The 20,695-nt window shown below is 37.0% G+C and overlaps 1 protein-coding gene across 3 annotated transcripts in view; it reads left to right on the plus strand.

Moving 5' to 3' along the window:
* The window catches only part of CUNH8orf34 (chromosome unknown C8orf34 homolog), a 160,370-nt gene that overhangs the window by 36,609 nt on the left and 103,066 nt on the right, over positions 1–20,695 (plus strand). For all 3 annotated transcript variants that reach the window (XM_052704903.1, XM_052704904.1, XM_052704905.1), the window contains exons 4-5: positions 4,140–4,268; positions 20,567–20,595. In XM_052704903.1, the coding sequence (XP_052560863.1) occupies positions 4,140–4,268; positions 20,567–20,595 (158 nt within the window). The remainder of the gene's footprint in view (positions 1–4,139; positions 4,269–20,566; positions 20,596–20,695) is intronic.

Below are 20,695 nucleotides of genomic sequence, written 5' to 3' on the forward strand. Positions count from 1 at the left end.
TGCACAGATCTCTCTTCCTTAAACTTTCAACTTTCTTTTTTACTAGAAAGGTTCTTCCAGTTCTTTCTGGCTGTCAGCTATCTCTGTCATACCTGAAACAAACACACGAATGGGAACTTTGGTGCCATAGCGGTCTGAATACTTGTTTGCAAAAATGTGCCTGGGCTTCTGTTGTTGTCTGGCAAGAGAAGAGGTTTGAAGCTAGGCTGTGTGTGTGTGCGCGTGTACGTGAGTGCCTGTTCAATGGAATATCTGGATGATCACATCCAGTATTTGAAGAATAATCAATTTTGAAGTTTCTAAGTAGTTAGTGAAAGAGACTTCTTGCTATCCAGTTAACTACTGTTAGGCAAAGTAGGTTGATGTCTTTGCCAGCTTCGTGTTAAATCTGTTCACAAGTCATTCTTTCCCTCTACTTCAGCTCACTGTTCTCTTTCAGGTTTCTGTTGGTGTTATATATTCCTAATTGCCAATTTTCTGTCTAGTACTACAGGCCTTTATGCTCTTAGTCTTCTAGTATCCAGATATTGGAAGAACTGTAATCTGAAAGATCTTGCGAGATTTCAATGCCTGAGCAATTTTATGTTCAATAATATCTGCATTTTTGTTCTTTGGGATGTAAGAGTAGTATACAATGTGTTAATGAAATGTAGCTCCTAGTCTAGGAAGGGCTTTTTTCCTACAATGAGCAGTTGTGTGCATGAATATGTGGCCTGGTGCCTTGTGATAGGTATAACTTTCCCATGGGGAGATTTAATGGAGGATTTAATGAACAACTAGTCTAATTTCATCTGGAAATTATGTTTTGAAAATACAAGTATGTGTAGGAAAAAACAAGACCGAAACAATACTGGTCACCTACTACAATGAAAATGGTCAGCTGATATGACAGAAATTATAACAAACTTAGAAATGAATCTGTTGTTGATGTGCATTTGTTGGGGGATTTGTATGTGGAGAGGAGGTGAATGGAGGACAACACCAGAAAAGCAGAAATACAGGGAAGCATGTTTTTGCTGTCTCCTAAGATGAGATGGGAAAAGGGAAAGAGGTAGGGAAAAGCTAAATATTTCTACACAAATGCTATGAGTAGATGTCATGGATCTTCTACATGATAATCAAATAATCTCAAGAGTAAGTATATGAACGTCTCAATGCAAATGAGTTGAGGCAGGTGATGTGATGAAAGATTTAAAATTAAAAATTATGACATGAATTTGAGGAATGAGTAAGTATATTAAAGGAAGAAAGTTGGAATGTAATGAATGGATTTTGATAAATGTGAAATGAGATACATATGAAATGAAATATGATGAACTTTGTAAAGGAAAAGATGCATTTCAAACGATCTCAGGGAAGGGTCATTATAGTGTTTATGTGGTTCTGCATGCTTCACATAAAGCCATCTGCTTTGAAAAGGCTGTTTTTGTTGATCCTGTTGTTGGAATGGTACAGGTTCACATTTTCAAAGCATTTAGCAGAACATGAGTCTTGAAAGGAGAGATGCTTGTCACATAATGTAACAAAGGAGGTTTTAATTTTAGTCTTCAATCATTTCTTGGATGAGTAAGTAGGTAAAAAGAAATAAGTCTTCTACAAGTAACAGAAATTTTTAATTCTGCTGTCTTCTTCCTCAGTTTTGTCTTAATAAAGTAAGTTAATGAAACAGAAGTGTTCCGTAATGTGTCTGTTTTGGATACATTTTCACTCAAGTACTGACAATGGTTCATTAATATACAGACTGTGCTAACCAACAGAGAAAATTTCTGCTAGGTTTTTGACTGCTTTCCCAGTATCCATCCCAGTATCCATCAGGGAGATGCAGAACAGTCGAAGATTCTGGTGATTGTAGGGCATTTCTCTGAAACTGGAGACCACATCAAACTAGGAACTGATTCATTCTATCCAAGGCAAAAGTCTTGAAACTCTCCTGTTCCTGATGCAGGTCGTCCACATACCAAACGATTGCTGATCCTTAGAAGCTTCACAGCTGTTGAGTGGAAATGGTTTTTGTTTCTTTCAGCACCTCTTGTGGATCTCATGACAGATTTTATTTAGAAATTATATTGTTTCTCAAAAAATTCTGCCCTTATGGATTTTGAAAAATATGATTAATTAGAAAATGACATGATAGCATATTCCAACCTGTTGCAATTTCTTGCAGCCTGGAAGCTCTAAGCCTTGGATATCTTTGTTCATGCTTTTACAATATGAAATTGTTCTCCATTGTATTTCGGTGGTAATGTGAGGTTTCTGTGCTACAGTGAGTTTGTTGTAGTGTTGTAAATGGAAAGAAAAATCTGTCAGTATGGTAGTAAGTTAGTAAGTGATGCTGTAGAATATGTTGTTGGTACAGTGAAGGGTGATGGGGGAAAAAGCAGGCAATTAAAGTGCATAGGATCTCCGTGTGAACCTAAGGAGTAAAAATGGAGCTAACTTGTAGAATTTCTGTGAAAGTTTACTAGATATTTCTATTTGGTGTTAACAGAACTACAGAAAATTTAGAAAAAAATACTAGAAGTAAAATTTTGTTTTCTGCAAAATAAAGAAAAATGAGAAACACTGAAATTGTGCTACTTAGTTGAAGTTATGTATGAATAGAGGAAAATTTTGATCACACAAAAATTTACATGAATTCTAATATGCACGATCCCTTCTAAAACGGGAAATAAAGAATTAGCTTTTGAAAGTAGTAACAAAAACTGTAAGCTGCCATCTAACAGGCCTAGTACATTAAGGCCTCTGTTTGTTACTAGAAATGACCACAGTTCATTAATTCCCTCTCTCAGAATTCCTTTTCAGAAATACGTGACTCTTTGAACACAAAGGAGAATGAGGCTGACATTTTTCACGCCAACTTTCCTCTCTCTTCTCCTTCTCCTTCTCGAGACTTCCTGTGTTTTTTTCCTCATAGTCTGTTTTTTCTATGTCTTCTCTCTTTGAGAATGTCTGTAATTGCAGTCTAATGTATCTGTAAGACTTAACAAGGTTCCTGAGTGGGAGTTACAGATCAGAATAAACCCTGGGTTTTCAGACTCTATGTAGATGTCCAGTTCATAGATAATTTCATGTGTGCCTATGGGAGATAGAATCATATTTAAAAAAAAAAAAAAATATTTTTGTGACATCTGGGGAACATTGTGCCTTTTCCTTACCTGGCATTTGGCTTAACCTCAACTTTACCTTGTGGAGTTGATCCAGAGTGGAGCACATTCTGTATACATCCAGAGAGCAGGGAGCACTAAGGCAAATTTGAATGTCATCAGTTATTTAAAACATTTTGTACTAGCTACCGAAGCTTAACGTCTGAGATAAATTTCCCCATACCATTATAAAAACACTTTGAAATTGCCAATGATCATGAGATACCTTTGGTGTTTTTTTCACACGGTCTTTAGGAGTCTGCAAGTTTTCTTTGTAGTGATTAATGAAAATGATGTTTGTAATCATAAATTAGTTAACAGCTATCAATATTGAAAATTAATATTTCAAAGCTGGCCAGCAGGCATTGAATGTATCTTTGTGCGCTCTGTTTTTGAAGTTATTCTTAGGGGAGTAGCGATCAACCACTGATAAATGCAGCTGGTTCTTTATGTTGTGAATGTAAACTAAACGTAATCATCTTCACAGCAGTGTGTGTGCTTCTCAGCATGGCAATGCTGTGTTTGGAAACAACCCGACAATTGCTTTTAGTTCAGAAGTCAGTAGATCCAGAGACATTCTTTTTGTTCTCATTTCTGAAAGTTGTTCAGCTGAAAAACTTCTTTTGAATTTTAGTCAAAGGTTTCAGTAGTAATTAACATGTAGAAAACTGAATTTTGGACTGAATTTCCCAAAGATTAAGTTTATTTTCTGTAAGTTTCAGAATTTTTATTATTTTTTAATTGTTAGCATTGATTATTGCTGATTGCCAATTAATTCAGTCATAGTCATCCAGAGTATGTATTTGCTCACAGGTGTTTTCACTTTTATTTCACGTTGACCAAAGAAAATATTTCCAGCTGTTAAGTAAGAGGATAATTAAACAGTTTCCACTCAAGATTCTTGAGCTTGTAAACACATTGTACAGCTATTTTTTTTTCCTGTAGGAGTCTGAACTACCAAATCTAAACTTCATGTATATATCTGTGTATATTTAGTGCCAAGGTCAATAGAGCATCCTAAGTGGGATTGGAGGACAAAACCGGAGAACCATGATTTTGATGAGCTAAATCATATTCTTCAAGAGAGCAAAAAACTTGGAAAAGCCCTTGAGAATCTTTCTCGCAGTAAGTTGAATGATTTTAGTTTTTTAATGTAACCATGCAGCCTAAATTGTAATCTGGAAGCATAAATATCAAGAAGGTGATCTCCTATCCTATTGAGAGTAAGTTCACTCACATTTGCAGTTGGATTCTGGTTGAGGAGGTTTGCAGAATGTCTGAGGCAATGTAGCAGCTTTCCTACTTCCTGAAACTACTTCCCCTTCACCTTTTTTTTTTTTTTTTTTTTTTTTTGGTTGTTTTTGCCTTTAATTTCTGCCAGCTTAGTGAGTTGAATTAGCTCATAAAGAGATAAAACACAAGAACCTGTTTTAAGGAAAATGGCAGGAATGTGTGGTAGTGTACTGCTGTACAGCAGTGTACATGCAGCAGCTACTCCTGTAGAGGTTAATGGATAGGATAACCGTTTGTGAAACCTTAAATGCGTTGGAGATGGAGATCAGACCTGTTATTGAAAAACAGTGTTTCATGGCCTTGATCCTAATTAGTTCCTTACAATTTTCAGAAGCATTTCAGGTAGTTTAAATAGATACTTAGAAACTTGGTAACCTATGGCTTCATCAACAAGAACCTAAGGATTGTTCCTCAAGAGACATAGTGAAACAGAAGCAATGTTTACAAATAGCATGCCCATAGAAGGAATAGCTCAGAAATAAGATGCTAGGTTGAATTACCTTGATGGAAGCAAATCCTGCTAGCAGTTATCAAAGTGTGAAATGTACTCCGCTAAGGTGCATGAGAACTATGTATGATATGATCTGGGAGACATTTGAATGACAACTACTTGGCTTCTTCTTTCATTAAGTTTTATCCCTGTCACTTCTTGATTCGGTGAAGAAATTGCAGATGATGTCAGAAGAAGAGATGAATGAAAAATAGAAAATCTGTCTTGTAAATAATTTTGAGAATTTTTTTTTTCCTATTTTGGGTCAAAACTAAAACTAGCTTGCCCAGATGCCCTCTCCTGCTCGTGCTTTAGCTTGATCGCATGAATTATAGCTTGAGAATTTTTCCTATTTATATTAACTGGAGTAGTATTGTTACAGGACTCTTCAAATACATTTCCCATTAGCTACTCTGTCTGCATTTTCTCCTCTAAGGAGCTGAAACTCTTCCTGACTTGGTCTCTGATTTGCAGCCCCACCATTGCTTGACAGTACTACTGTGATGTGTCTGGCAATTTCAAACCTTTGTCCTTGTAACCAGGAGTAACACAGATAACGCAGATTCAGAAACAACTTATTTTCAGTTTCACAGAGGGCTATTTATTTACTGTCCCGAAATACGTGATCAGACATGAGAATTCAGTAATAAAATACAAATCTCTTTTCAGTCCTACATCTTTTGTCTTTCCTTCTGAGTGTTGTGTAGCTTCTAATAAACTTCTGCTTTCTCATATCTAACATGTACTTAGCAGCATTCTGTGCCTCTTTTTTTCCCAAAGAGTTTTGTAGCAGGAGTTTTCTAATACTGCACCTCTTCAGAGTCCTGTGCTTGGGCTGGAGGTGAATATACCTGGTCAATATTGTTGGAATCAGGTTTTTGTAGTTATTTCACAGATGATACATTCTTCATTAATTCTTGCTAGTACTTGATGTTTTCTGATGATTTGCCAAGGTAATGCAGACTTTTTGTCTTACCCCCCCAGAGTGCTTTAATTCACTTGCAACCTGATGTAACGTTCACTTTCATAAATGTACTTTCTGTTTCTTCATCCAGATCATTACTGGAAATATTTTCAGACTACTTCATGATTCCATTTCAGATCTGACAACCAGCCCTTGAAAGCTACTCAGTAAGTAGTAAGTTTTCCCACCAGATGTTATCTGCCTAGCAGTGATTACACCTAGAATGTAATTCTCTGATTTGGCTATCATCTAGGATAGCAAAAAAGTCTTATAATAGCTTAAGTATTTTACTACTTCTTCCTCTTATCCACTAGGCAAGTTTCCGAGTTGAGAAAGCACTTAGATTGATTTGGCATGACTTGTTCTTGAGTAATTCATGTCAGCTGGTTCTTATCACCTTCCCTATCCATTAGAGGTCCATAAACTGTTTATTTAACAATTTTGTCAAATATTTTTGCTGCTATCACCTGTAGGCTGGCTGGTTAGTAATTCCTCTTCTTTCCTTTTTGTTTTCTAAATAAAGATGTGGTGTTTCCCCTTTCCTGTCCTCGATTCCTGAAAGACAGTTGGTAATAGTTCTGGGATTTCTTTGGCTAGTTTGGTAGGTACTCTAGCATGAACATCACAAGATTCTGCCAACTTGAATGTATCTGAACTACCAAAATATCTTTCAGCTTTCCCTCATCTGGCCTGTAATTCACCCATCTTAGAATTACTGTCATTAGGAACTTGTGACTATGATCTTTTATTGTAAGGATTGAAGCAGTGGAAGTAGTAGATATCGAGATTTCTTTGTATCATCCATTATTTGTTTCCCTTATCTTTGATGTAGTAGTTCTGCATTTTACTTTGTCCTCCTCTCCTAATGTATTTATAGTACATTTTCTTGTGAATTTATTTTTGTTCTTTGATAAGTTGTTATTCATTTTCACTTTAGGCTTTTTGGCTGTATCATTTAAACACTTGTGTCAGATTAATTCTCAACTATATGTCCTGTTTTCAATATCTGTGCTTCCCATTTTCACGTTATTTCAGGAAATAACTCCGCTCTGTGCTGTGATTTCTTCCATATTAGGATGATACAAAATAAAGATTCAAAATGAAATACATGAAATTTTTGGAAAAAAAGAAGAGAGATAATTTTAAAAATGAATCTGGTCTTATGGTTTCTTTACGGGGAACTGAAATTACATTTAGCAAATATCTCCGAAGGATTCAATGAAGAGACATATCTAGAGCATTACAAGTTAAAGATGTGAAACTCATCCTGCTCTGGGCTCGATTATCCCTTATGGTGAATTTTTTAAGAGCTGAGAGAGGTTTCTACAGCTACTTTCTTCAGTGTTACTGCTTGCTTTGCGCATGCTACTCAATGCTTTGGATTGTTACAGGCATGTCCATAAAGTCTGTAAATCTAATGCTGCATTAGATACTAACCTTGTTTCCAAGCAGTATGTGGCAGGCAGTGGAGTGGGCTCAATAAATAACTAGTTGAGTGTGCAAATGGATCACAACATACTATCAGTGGCTTTTTACAACGCATTTAATTTTTCAGTACTTTTAACAGGGAGAAGCGCCACATGAAGTTGAATGTGTGAAGTTAAATGATTTTTTCCATCAAGTTCTGGAATTCATTTCAGAATGAAATTTTAAAGAAATGCTTTGGATCTTATAGTGTATTCTAGGACTCTACGGACTTCACTGCCTCCTATACAACTGACACAGGCTATGAATTAAACTCTTGTTTAGATTGCTTTATTTATTGTTAAATCTCAGCTTTGAGAGAAACCTGTACATTTCACACAAAATCTTCATCCTCCTAAGTCCTGTCAAGATAACATATGAGTAATTTTGTGTTCCAGTACATCCAGAAAAACCCACAACAGTGAATTCACACCTAATGCTAAAGATATGTTGAAAGACTGGAAGATAATATTGCCATTGTTACAGTCTATATGCATAGGAACTTGGTGACTCAAATAAACATCTTCTTGTGGTCAACTGTGAGTCAGCACAGAAGGACAACAGGAAAGCCACAAACCCATGGCTGAAGTGCAGAGTAAATTTATTTTTGTTCTTTCTCCAACTGAGGGTATCCCCAAGCAATACTTGGGCAGAGGCAGACATGCGGGAGAAACACGGGCAGTTTTAATCTTGATCCATGCAAAAGGATACCTGGCCTGCAGCGTATGCCTGTTTATCAAGGGTTTATCACCACGCTGCAATCTTCACTGTTTTGATCTTCTCTTTACCAAGCAGGTAGCTCAAGTGTGCCTGGTAGAGTACTTCCAACTCTACCAAACACCTACATTATCTATACAGAGATGTTATACTTGTGAAACACACGGAGGACAAACAGCAGCAGCTATAATATATGTATTTTTCCACAGTGCTACTCTACAGATTTTGCGTATTCCTAGCTGCGAAATCGCTTGAACATATTTACAGTCCTCCTTGCAGGACTTCTGTCCTCATCACCTCTCCCCTCTTCCTTGCCAATCTTCCACTTTTAATCTCTTCCTCCCAGCATCAACCCATTTGGAAAATCTGGGTTTTGCTTGCTTCTCCAATGACCTGTGTGTTATGGGGGTGCGTTTTGAACTATCAAGTCAATTATTTAGGACAGTCTTTGGTTAATGAAATGGCATACAGGTATATACTGCATTTCCCTTATGCATATTTCATTTTCTTTAATCAAGAGATCAGTCTTTACTGTAACTATCCTTCTTCCTCTGCAGATCATTAAGAAGAAGTTTTATAAGATATATACTCTTCTATTTCCATTTCTGGCCTTTTAAATAGAGTTAAAATCTCCTGCATAGCTAAGGCTCTTGCTCATAAATAGACCTGTCTTTATCCTTAGACTTCCAAGGTTAGAAAGGTACATAAACAAAGATGGAAAACAGTGAATTGTGTGTTATAACTGGAAGAAAATAAGGATTAAATCAGTAAGAGCTTGCTTCGAAGTAGATGTGTCTGACTGCTTTGTGAACATCTTTTGTATGAACAATTGGAGTACATAATGAAAATGTGTACATATTGTACATTTTAGTTTGCACATAGTAACAGCATTTGATGGTGCTTAATGTATTCTACTTTGAGATAGGATATATTTTCACAGTTGCAAATAGGCATTTATCCAACGTTAACCAACGTTTTATTAATGTATGGATTCTTGCTGAGTCCAGGTGTGTACTAGAAATTAGAGGGCAAGAAGCAAATTTATCTTACTTTGAACTTGGCAGACATTCTAAGGTCAGAAAAAGGGTAGTAAGTTAACATTAACCAAAGCTATTTGGGAACCCATCTGATTCTGTTTCAGGGAATCCCAGAAATAATGATGTTTAGCTATAACCAACAGAAAAAAAAATAGTATTCTTTATCTCTTAATTTAGAGGGGGAATAATCAGTCAATAAACAATCAGTAAATCAGAAAGCCAACTGCATTCCAGTAGGAAATATTGTTGTAAGGGTACCATGAGGAATCACAGAATTGCAGACTGGATGAGATTGGAAGAGACCTCTGGACGTTATTGATCCGGCCCCCTGCTCAAGCAGGCATGCTTAGCACCAGTTTACCAGGCGCATGTCCAGAGGCCTTTTGAGTATCTTTAAGAATGAAAGAGTTCTGAATCCCTCCAGTGTACCTCCAGCTGATACTTCTCATAATACCAGAATTAGTTGCTGTTTTATGTCCATAATAGCCTTAGAAGGAGAAATGTGTAAGGATAAGCAGCAAGAATCAAAATCGTAACAATAAAGGTACAACTAGTTTTTAAAAAATGATTAGAATATTGTTAAAAAAAAAAAATACTAAAATATATTCTGTTTCTGGATGAACCTGTATGTAGGATGTGAGATGATAGGTATACACCATGAACTACTTCCGTGTATTTAGCAGTCTCTGAAACACATTAAAATAGGTTCTCACTAGTTCACTTCTACACTATAGAAGTTCGTTAATGATGTACAGATTGGTTATAGAAAATTTACTTGAATGGAATGCTGCTAACATCTATCGAAGACCTCTAAATTTTCCTATTGAAACCAGGTATTTCTGATGCTGATTGAACCATAAATACAACTTGCATGACATGTAACTTGACTTTTATCAATCACCTCTTTCAGGTGGCATTGTTTTAGGACATAATACTTTAACATTTTTTTTAGTCATACACACTAAATACGCTGCAGTCTGTTAACAATGACTTACACGTGATAAGTGCATGTAGTCCTAAATGTGTTCTTTTAGTTGAACCACCAAACTAGTCATCAGTATTCTGTAGAGATTTTCTCCTTCTACTCAGGCTGAACTTTAAAATTGTGTTATTTTTGTGTGAGATCAGTGTTTGTGATTTATTGTGAGATCGACATTTTTAGATAAGCTTGATCAAACTTTTAAGGAAGATAATTTTATCTCAGTACTGCAGCTGTTATCCAGTACTACTTTTGCTTGTAAAACCCATTTGCTTTTAGTGTGATTTATGAGTAATAGTACTAAATAATGATATTGTCTGAGATTGAAACAGGAAGAATGTGAACATAGTTATTGCAGCTCGATTATAAAATGTGGTTTATATGGCAGGGAGATCCTAGTGATTTCAGTTATATTTTTTTCCTACAGATGTTACATTTTAAATTACTGTTATTAAGGTATGTGCCATTCTGATCCAGCATGCTTGAAATTTCAGAACTAGTCTCTTTTTGAGTTATAGTGTCCTTTTCTGGAGCAGTATTTGACTTGCTAAAAATTTCCTGGAGAACTGGGCTTTGTGTGACTTCAGTCTTATGTGTGGTACTTTCTAATCCTTAGAAAAAGATAGCTGTCATTCATTCAGAGAGTAGCAGGAAGGTGGACTATGACTTTATGATAGAATGTATCATGGAGTGGCTTGGGTTGGAAGGGACCCTGAAGATCAATTAGTTCCAATTCCCCTGCCATGGGCAGGGCTGCCACCCACCAGATCAGGTTGCCCAGGGCCCCATCCAACCTGGCCTGAAATGACTCCAGGAATGGAGCATCCACAGCTTCTCTGAGTAGCCTGTATCAGTGCCTCATCACTCAGAGTAAAAAATATTGTCCTAATACCTTATCTAAATCTCCTCTCTTTTAGTTTCAAACCATTCCCCATCCTGTTGTTATCTTTAACGAGTGACTGCTAGTGACAGGCTGCACACCATAACTAAGCTACTGTAGTGTGTACGCCTTTCTTTAAAACGGAGAGTTGTGAAAAGTTATTCAGCGCTGATTTTCTTTTCTGAGATGAGCTTAACCTAGGAAAGTGTCTGGGACTCAGTATTTGCATTTTGTATCTATTTCATTTCATTCTCTAATTCATTGCTCACCTAAACGTGGAACCATTGGATCTACTCAGAAGTTTATATATCAAATTACTGCAAGTCAAAAGCACAAATTCTTATTCTGGGAATTTAATTATTACTTTATTACTTCTTTTTTTTTAAGTCACCACTGGGAGAAGAGTTCAAATCAATGTTTCTTAGATATAGTGACTGTACTGATGTAAATTGTGCTGCTTTGCTGGCGTGTGGTGCCTTGTAGATTACACTGTTTTACTTTTCCTTGCATGGATAAATGTTGGGAGGAATATTACCCAACTCAAGATGGGTTCCCCTACAAAAACTTTATGTATAGTTATTTAATAATATAGGGATATATGGCCTCACTTGCAACAAAAAGCACTGAATTATTACTGGAGAAAATAGGACTAATTTGGAAAGCTGTAAAATAACTAGCTGTAAATAAGTAACATCAGAATGTTTATTATGCCAGTCAATGACAAATCTGTTACAGTGTTCCAGCACAGAAATGATTGAACTGGTTTGGTTCCTGTGTATGTACTGTTGAAATCAGGGGAAACATTTTTTTAGCTGTAACTGGAACAGCCATTTTCTATCACTTGCAATCCAGATTTGATGTGAAATAGGCAATCTCCATCTACCTCATGCTTACTACATGATGCATGCAGGCAGTAATTTACCATTTTGCCAACAGTAGTATGGCAACCATCCTGTGCATGTGGTTTTGCTGTGAGAAATGCAAATACATCTGACATAGCCTTGTCCACTGGTAGGAAAACATGCTTCCTCTCATTTACAGTGAGAGAATGCCGTGTGGCAGTTTACTACTGGACAGTTGATATATTTATGCCAAGTTATTTCTGTTTTCATACTCAAAGCAGCAATATGGTAGAAGAATACGGTAGAATAATGGTAGAATAATAATGCTGTTTCTCTCCTGGTATTTGTTACAGAACCTGTGACACACTAGGAGTTTGGCAGGCCAGCCATCCACAAGTTCCCTGGCCTAAACCAATCCTAAGAATGAATTTTGTCGAGTTAAGTCACAGTTGCCTTGGGTGGATATAAGTTCTAAACACTGTATGTGAAAACCAGATTAACCAGAATGCTTTGAATGGTATGTGGAAAAACCGGCTGTTGGGATCTCTGTGGCCATCTTCTGGATGTTTAGGAAAATGCATTATCTATTTGCAATTCCCATTCGGCTGAATAATAGTAGTATGGCATATATTTAAGTAGTAGCTTTTTTTTTTCTTATGACTTAAAACACACTAGACTGGTGAGATGCATGTTGTGCATTTGGAAGAAAAATATATATATATATATATGTCTATATATATATATATATATATATATTTAAATTCAACTCATTTTTATTTTGTGTTATTTCTTCCTGCAATTATTTAAGGAGCACAAAAGTAAAAATGTTAGAGGTCTCTGAAGTTTCACACCTTATTTTTTCTCATCAGAATACCTATTCTACAATTCAGTTACGTATAGACTGTGAAGATATTGGAAGTTTTTAAGCAAGCATAATAATCCTCAGGAATAATGCAGCAGTCAGGTAATTCAGGTCTTGCCATTTCAACAAGACCCAAACTCGTATAGTATGTGCTGTTTTGAAAAGGAATTTTTTTGTTGTTGAATTTTGAGCATCAAAATCTTGAAATCACTTTCCACAGAAGAATACTACAGAGTGGAGAAGTGTTTTGTACTGCGTTAATTGTATTTGGCGTATGAGAGCAGCAGCAAATGAAACTGTTCTAATGAGAACTGCATATGAAAGAGAGAGGCATTTTTAAAATTCAGTGAATTTTTCGAAGTGTTTTTTATTTTGATAGGAAGTTAATTTTCTGATAAACTAGAAATTAAGCAGAATGTCATAAGCCAAAGTTCTTTACTGATAACCTTTTAGACCAAAAAGCAAGATTTAATTTCATTTTAGCATGGTGTAGATACGTTTTGGGAGGTGGCTTTTTCATCAAAGGAGGTGCTATAATGCTTAGATGGTCATTTCCATTTCTTATTTCTTACTATTTAACTTTTGCAAAATATCCATAGGGATGGATGATAGGCAACAGAAATCTAAGATGACTGTGTAAGGGACAAAAAAAGGTTTTGTATATATACAGGTAATTAAAAAATCTCTGCTTTTTTTTTTTTTTTTTTTTTAGAATTGACAAACAGTTTAATATTTTATATACATGGAAGCCATAAGATGTAAGCCTAGTTAAGTATGATATGCTTTGGGGGAATCTGCATTTAATGCAGCTGTGATAACAGTAATTAAGATAAGTATAAAATTGCATCATTATGTTGTATTGACTTGTGTATGTATTTCATTTAATCCTAGCGTGCCAGAACTTTCTTTCAATTAGAAGGTTCTTTGTTCTTCCAATTTTCTTCAAAAACTAAGCTGTTGACAGAATAAGTGTTTCAGCTGAGACTGGTTTTACCAGCACAAACAACTCCAGTCTGGATTTGCTGCAGATCAGAGATGGCAGTAGTTGTGTCTGTGGAGAGTTTCTGAAGAACTGTGAAAGCGTGTTCAGACCAATTACTTTGTTGTTTCAGCGCCCTGATGGCACGGAGAGTCGTTACATTTAAAAGTAGAAGCAAGTGCCCTGAATCTGTCTGTGTAATTCACTGGACAGCTGAGTGGGCTGTGTACTTGTGATGCCTGATCAACATTCAACAACCTTAATTAATTGCCAGAGGGAAGATTTTTAAAGACATCAAATTGGTAGTTAGAGAGCTATCTAAATTTCCACAGTAAACCTTGCTTGTAAACCTTAGCTGATGGTGGCAAACAAAAGCTCTCATCCCTTTAGTCAGAATCATAGAATCATAGAACCGCAGAATGGCCTGGGTTGAAAAGGACCACAATGATCATCCTGTTTCAACCTCCCTGCTGTGTGCAGGGTCGCCAACCAGCAGACCAGGCTGCCCAGAGCCACATCCAGCCTGGCCTTGAATGCCTCCAGGGATGGGGCATCCACAACCTCCTTGGGCAACCTGTTCCAGTGTGTCACCACTGTGTTGTAACAGTGCTTTCTTTTTTATTTTTTTTCCAAATAGAATAGTAGGATTACTGTATTGCTGTCAGTCATATTATGATATAGAACTGTAGCAAATGTTGTCAGTGAGAAAGAGCTGCTCTGAGAAAAAGTGCACTTTCTCTACTTTCTCTACTTTCAGTATCATGCAGGGTTTGGCTTCAATTGCTTTAAATTCAGGGAAGTCAGAAACAGTTGTCCCTAGTAATTTATATTCTAGGGATAAAAAAGCTGTTGGATTTAAGCTTGAACAAACTGAGTATGCTAGTTTTTCTGGTATTAGCACTTTCATGTTTAGTATTAAGTTGTGATGAGAAGGAGGTAACAGTGTGACGAAGGAACTGAAATGCTAGGTGTAACGTTTTTTAGTGTGGACATTTTAGCTAATCCTGAAGGAGTCTGTGGTCTTTACAATATTTTCCTATTTAGAATATATAAAAAGCAATTTTCTTTCCTTTCTGCTGTTGTATGAAAGGTGTGTAGAAACTTCAGAAATAACTATAACAAGGTACAGAGAGCAAAACCAATTATTTGCTGTCAGATATACAAAATCAAATGAAAAGAGATTTATTTGAAAAACAAGATATTAGCAGTTATAGCAATCAGACATAGCATTTTTACCATTACTTTGTAGGAATTAATGCTTTTTTTAAGTTGTCACTATGCTGCTTGAAAACAATGTAGTTGACAGTATCAAAAAACCACGAGTATGCTAAGAGTAAAGAGAATGATGAAAATCCTGATTATCCCCGTACAGTAATTATGGATTTCAGTTTCTTTAGTTGCATTTTCAGTACTCTCTCAGTTGTTTATTTATTTTTTTTTCAGTTTTGTGGTGGGATATGCAATGATTCTATTTCATCACATTACATTCTTTTCTACAGTCTTCTGAGTTTTTTACTTGAAGAACTCTTCTTGAAAACTAGAGTCCACATTACTGACCTACACTTGGAAAATCACCTTTGTCTTAGTATTGTCTTAATGCACACAGAGTGCCAGTGCCGCCGCCTCTCATTTTCAGCAATGCATTTGTGTTTGGCAGCTGAAGAAGACAATTGATAGTAGTGGGCAAACTTAGTGCAGTAGTATCGTGGGATGAAGTGAGCACCTTTTTATGGCTTTCTGCTGGTGGAGTTGTATTATCAGTAGCTAATGTTTGTTAATGTTAGAATCATTGAATCATTTGAGTGGGAAGGGACCTTTAAAGGCCATTTGCCCGACTTCCCTGCAGTGAACGGGGACACGTACAGCATGATCAGGTTCTTCAATGCCCTTTCCAGACTGTTCTTGAGTGTCTCCAAGGACAGGACATCCACCACCTCTCCGGCCAACTTGTTCTGTTCCAGTGTCTCACCACCATTATTGTAAAAACAAAATAATAAAAACTTCCTTATATTCAGTCTAAATCTTTCTTTAGTTTGAAAGCTTTTCCCCTTGTCATATCACAGCAGACCCTGCTGAAGAATCTGTCCCCCTCCTTTTCATAGCCCCCATTTAGATAGGCAGCTCTTAGGTCTCCCTGGAGCCTTCTCTTCTGCAGGCTGAACAGTCCGAGCTCTTTCAGCCTGTCCTTGCAGGGAAGATGTTCCATCCTTTGGATCATTTTTGTGTCCCTCTTCTGGACGTGTTCTAGCAGATCCATATTTCTCCTGTACTGAGGACTCCGCATATGGACACAGTACTTCAGGTGAGATCTCACCAGCACAGAGGGGCAGGATCATCGTCCTTGATCTGCTGACTATGCTTGTTTTGATGTAGCCCAGGGCATGGTTGTCTTCCTGGGCCGCAAGGGCACATTGCTTGCTCATGTCCAGCTTGCCAATACCCCACATACTGTGCTCTATCCTTACATCCTTCAGCTTGTACTGATAGTGAAAGTTACTATGACCCAGGTGGAAGACCTTGCACTTGGTTTTGTTGAACCTCATGAGATTCATCTGGGCCCAGTAGAGCCTTTGTAGGTCTCTTTGGGTGGCTCTCTGGATATTTCAGGCGTGTTGACCACACACAACTTGGTGTCATCTGCTGAGAATGCACTCGATCGCACAGTCAATACATTGATGAAGATGTTAAAGAGCATTTGTCCCAGTACTGACTTCTGAGAGACACTACTTGTCACTGATCTCCATCCAGACATTTAGCCACTGACCACTATTCTGTGGGTATGATCTCATAACCAGTTCCTCATCCGTTGGACAGTCACCTATCAAATTTGTATCTTTTCAATGTGGGGAGAAGGCTGTTGGGGGGAACCATGTCTAAGGCCTTACTGAATTCCGCATAGATGACATTGGTAGCTCTTTCTTTGTCCACTGATGAAATTATGCCATCATAAGAAGCAACAAGATTTGTCAGGCAGGACCTGCTCTTGGTGAAACCATGCTAGTTATCTCATATCACCTCCCTGTCTTCCATATATCTTGGCAAAGCATCTAGGAGGTTCTATTTCATGATCTTCCCCAGCACAGTGGTGAGGCTGACAGGTTGGTAGTTTCCTGTGTCATATTTTATACTCATTTGAGTGCTGCGTTGTCTTTTTTTAGTCACCAGGAACTTCACTTGACCACCATGACTTTTTGAATATAATCAAGAGTTGTGTGGCAACTACCAGTTGGCTTCAGCCAAATTCCCTCAGGTCTTTGGGATGCATCTCATCGTGACCCATAGACTTATGGATGTTCAGGTTTCTCAGGTGGTTGTGAACCTAATCTTCACTTAATCAAGAGGAGCTTATTCTCCTGTTCCCACTTTCTGAACCATCTGCTTGAAGGCTGTGTGTTGCAAGGACAGTTGCTAGTGAAGACTCAGGTAAAAAAGTTGTTGAGTATCTCAGCCTTCTCCTTGTCTCTTGTTACCAGCCTACCTATATTGCTCACTAGGAAGGGTACGCCCTCCTGAACTTTACTTTTCCAATTGATGTACCTATACAAGCCTTTCTTATCCTGATAATGGTTTTATAAAGTGAGGATAGTCACCACTAGGGATCCAGTGACATCTTGTTGATTTGCAGGGAGCTGCAGATCAGTCAGTGACTTCTCATTTACCTGCATGGCTACAATTCGTGGAAGGGGTACCCATTCTATCTTCAAACATTTTGGGTTTTTATCCTCATATCGTCATTTTGGTTGCCAGTGCCAGCAAGTTGGTTGTCAGGGGCATTTCTGTTTGGTATGTCAGGAGCAACAACATTGCTTGCTTCAGTTGTCAGGGGCAACAGCATGTTCATTGTATGTGCTCCTCCTGTTGGGTGATGGGCAGTTGATCAGAGAATTGTCACATGCTGAGCTGCTATGTGTGCCCATTGAATGTATGTGGTCCACTCCTCTGACACAACCCCCATAAGTCAGCCTTGATGTCCAAAAAGAGCAACAACCAGAAATGGTTTCTCCTGGTTGCCTAGCCGCATGTGTTTCTCTTACTACTGTGATCATGGTAACCATTAACTACAAAAGCTTACCAAGCAGATTATGTCTCAGACGGGTGCTACTGAACAAGATTTGAGCCAAAAATTGTTCAACCTTCTCACAACCTCCCTGTGGTTGAAAATGCCAAAATTCCTGTGATGGTACCAACCTCCTAGCCATGTATTTATCAGATGAGTTTTCCTGGGCCTCTCAGTATCCCTTTCTGCCACTGAAGGGATAGAGGAAAACACTCCCTAAGCTCCTGCACTGTTCGGTAACAGTCCAGCCTTCTGAAGTCCCTTTTGATTGCCCCTAGGCTTCTTTCAGCGACTTCATCACTGCCATCTTGACTATCAGGCTTTAGTTTTTTATGGGCCTTAAGCCATAACTTAAAGATCTTCATGAGTGACAGTATGGTAAATCTCCCACCTCCAGAAGAATCACTATACTGAGATTCAATCTCTTTATGGACTTTTTTCTTCGAATCCACTTTCTTTCCTCTTGATTCCACATTATAGAAAGAGAGATGAGAAGATTTTCAGGCTTGGTTCTGTGATTGCAAATATAAGTTTTCTAATCTTTAAATCTTGTTTTAGTAAGGTGTCCTCAGATACTGCTATACATCTATTTGCTTATCTAAGAAATACAGTTAATTTGATATCAAGCTACTATTTGCAGTTTGGTAGGAGGGAATCACAAGGTATTCTGATAAGTTGAATTACTGATCTTACTCTCTCTTCTGAATTCAGAGTAAATTTTGGGAAAATGGTGGAACTTCACAAAAACAGATTGCAATCAGAGCACTCCTTCAAAATCTTGATTTTTTTTTTTTTCAATTTTATTTGTCTGATTGTTACAGTGAGATGAGTTAGTAAATCTTATTGGGTGAAGCGCAGCGTTGTACACAGTTTCTCCCATTTACCATTTTGTATTTTCAGTATTGATCTTCAATTACCAACATAAGCATTTCAATAGTGAAAGCATTCAGCATTTTCTGTGACAGAGTCTTGCAAATGACAGAATTACCTTTTGTAGTTTCTTTTTCCGTACTTGAAAATAAATATTCTTAATCATTGAGCCAACACAGTGAAAAATTGCTCTTATTTTATTCATTCTTTAAATTGTAACAGCCATTCTATGTTCTATGATCTGCTTATTTTCTGACTCCTGGCTTAGCTCCCAGGTCTTAACATAGAAGTCTGCTTTTCACAGAGCATCCTCTGTGAAAGCACATGGAAAGGGGACCAACCTCTAATCTGAAGAAATAAACCTGTATCAAAACAAAATGAAGTTTCTTAAAAATACAGGAACTTGCCGAGGAAAGATAATTTGTCTGTTTGAAGAGATCATTTGTGGTTGTAAAGTGGTTTGACCTTGGTTGTGCAAAATAAACCAAATGTGATGGAGAGCTGGTTTTTGGAAATCAGGGCTTCAGGGCAGATATAAAGAGAACTTTAAATTGCATTTTTTACTGCTTCCATTTATCTGCTCTCCAATAAACGCCCAGCAACTTTGGGGATTGAAGAAATGAGATTTCATAACACATCAAAGTCCTCTTGCACATTGGTGCAACCTGCTGCTTTTACTTTATGGACCTTTGTGTAGTGCCTGGAGTGAATAACAGGCTGAAGCTATTAAAATATGTTAATAGCTGTGAGAAGTAGAAGTGTTAGACAAATGGATCTTGTTCAGTATAATTTACCTTGCTGCTGTTGAATGACTGAAAATATTTTGTTAGCTCTTTGCATATTTCTTATGGATTGATCAAGTCTTAAAATTCTAATTGCTTTACAAATATAAATATACATGAAGAAGAAATCTAAATTAGGGATTAGCCACATAGAGTTAATGATTAAATGTACAATATTAAAAAAAATGTAATTAAGGTTTACCAAATAGTGAGAAATGAAAACATTATGGAAAAAGGGTTTTTATTGCTTCTGGTTTTAGCATGATTTTAGAAAGAATAGTTCTCTGTTCAGCTGAAATTACGTATTTTGGTATATCACTCATTGCAATCCTTAGAAGATGTCTTGATTATACTACATGAATTAGGAAATAACTTCTAAGTATGCATTCTTCTTATGCATGGATACTTCCCCACTTTCTTCTGAACACCAGGTGATGCTTTTCTTTGTTTTTTGACTGGGAGTTCTGTGCTCAGTATCTCTCTTACCAAACCTATTAGGAACCTGGAAATGCTTTGCTTTCATTGAAACAGAATTTTCAGTGTGATGGCATTAAACATATGAGTAGTTGATCTCACAGTGTGATGTGACTGGGGCATGTAGATATGTCTGTAATTCTCTGTGCACATTATTGTGCAACAGGCTAGACATAGTTAAAGGAGTTTTACGACACGATGAAAGCAAATATAGGAAAGGCTCAAGCACTGGCAGAAAGGACAAAAACAAATTCCCTATATGTTTCTTCTGATTTCATAAAAATACTTTTACATTGAACTGTGGTAAAAGAGGGGGAAGTCATACTCATTTTCCCCTGTAATGGCAGTATGCATGTTGGTCAAGGGGAGGTTTGCATGAGAATTTGTCCATGTGTAGTTATTAAGCTGATGTTTTAATTTTAGATAACATGTAGAAGAAGTTATACTTAAGCTCACTGTCACTTTACTAGTGCATCTACTGTATGGATCCATAACGCTTTTAAAACTCATTTTGGTAATGTTGCAGCTTGGGAAAGTTAAGAGTGTATTTGTTTCTGGACAGTTTCACTAGTGGAACAAAATATGATACATTGTATGATACAGATGTGTTCAGAGAACAGTATGGAAACTTTCCAGAGTGAGCCTTTTATCTACTGTAGTAAAATACATTTCTGGAGAGGATGTTTCTAAATTCTTTTTAAAAAAAAAATCTGTTTTGTTTTGTTTTTTCCAGGTATTGCTATTTCTGATGAACTTGATAAGGTAAGATTTACTGTATGCCTAAAGAACAGTACAAACAGACATATGATCATGATAAATGTAGGCAATATGAGCTAAATCTTCCTGTAGAGTTTAGAAGAAG

This window comes from Tympanuchus pallidicinctus, unplaced genomic scaffold, assembly GCF_026119805.1.
Source record: "Tympanuchus pallidicinctus isolate F22 unplaced genomic scaffold, pur_lepc_1.0 scaffold5, whole genome shotgun sequence".
NCBI lineage: Eukaryota > Metazoa > Chordata > Aves > Galliformes > Phasianidae > Tympanuchus > Tympanuchus pallidicinctus.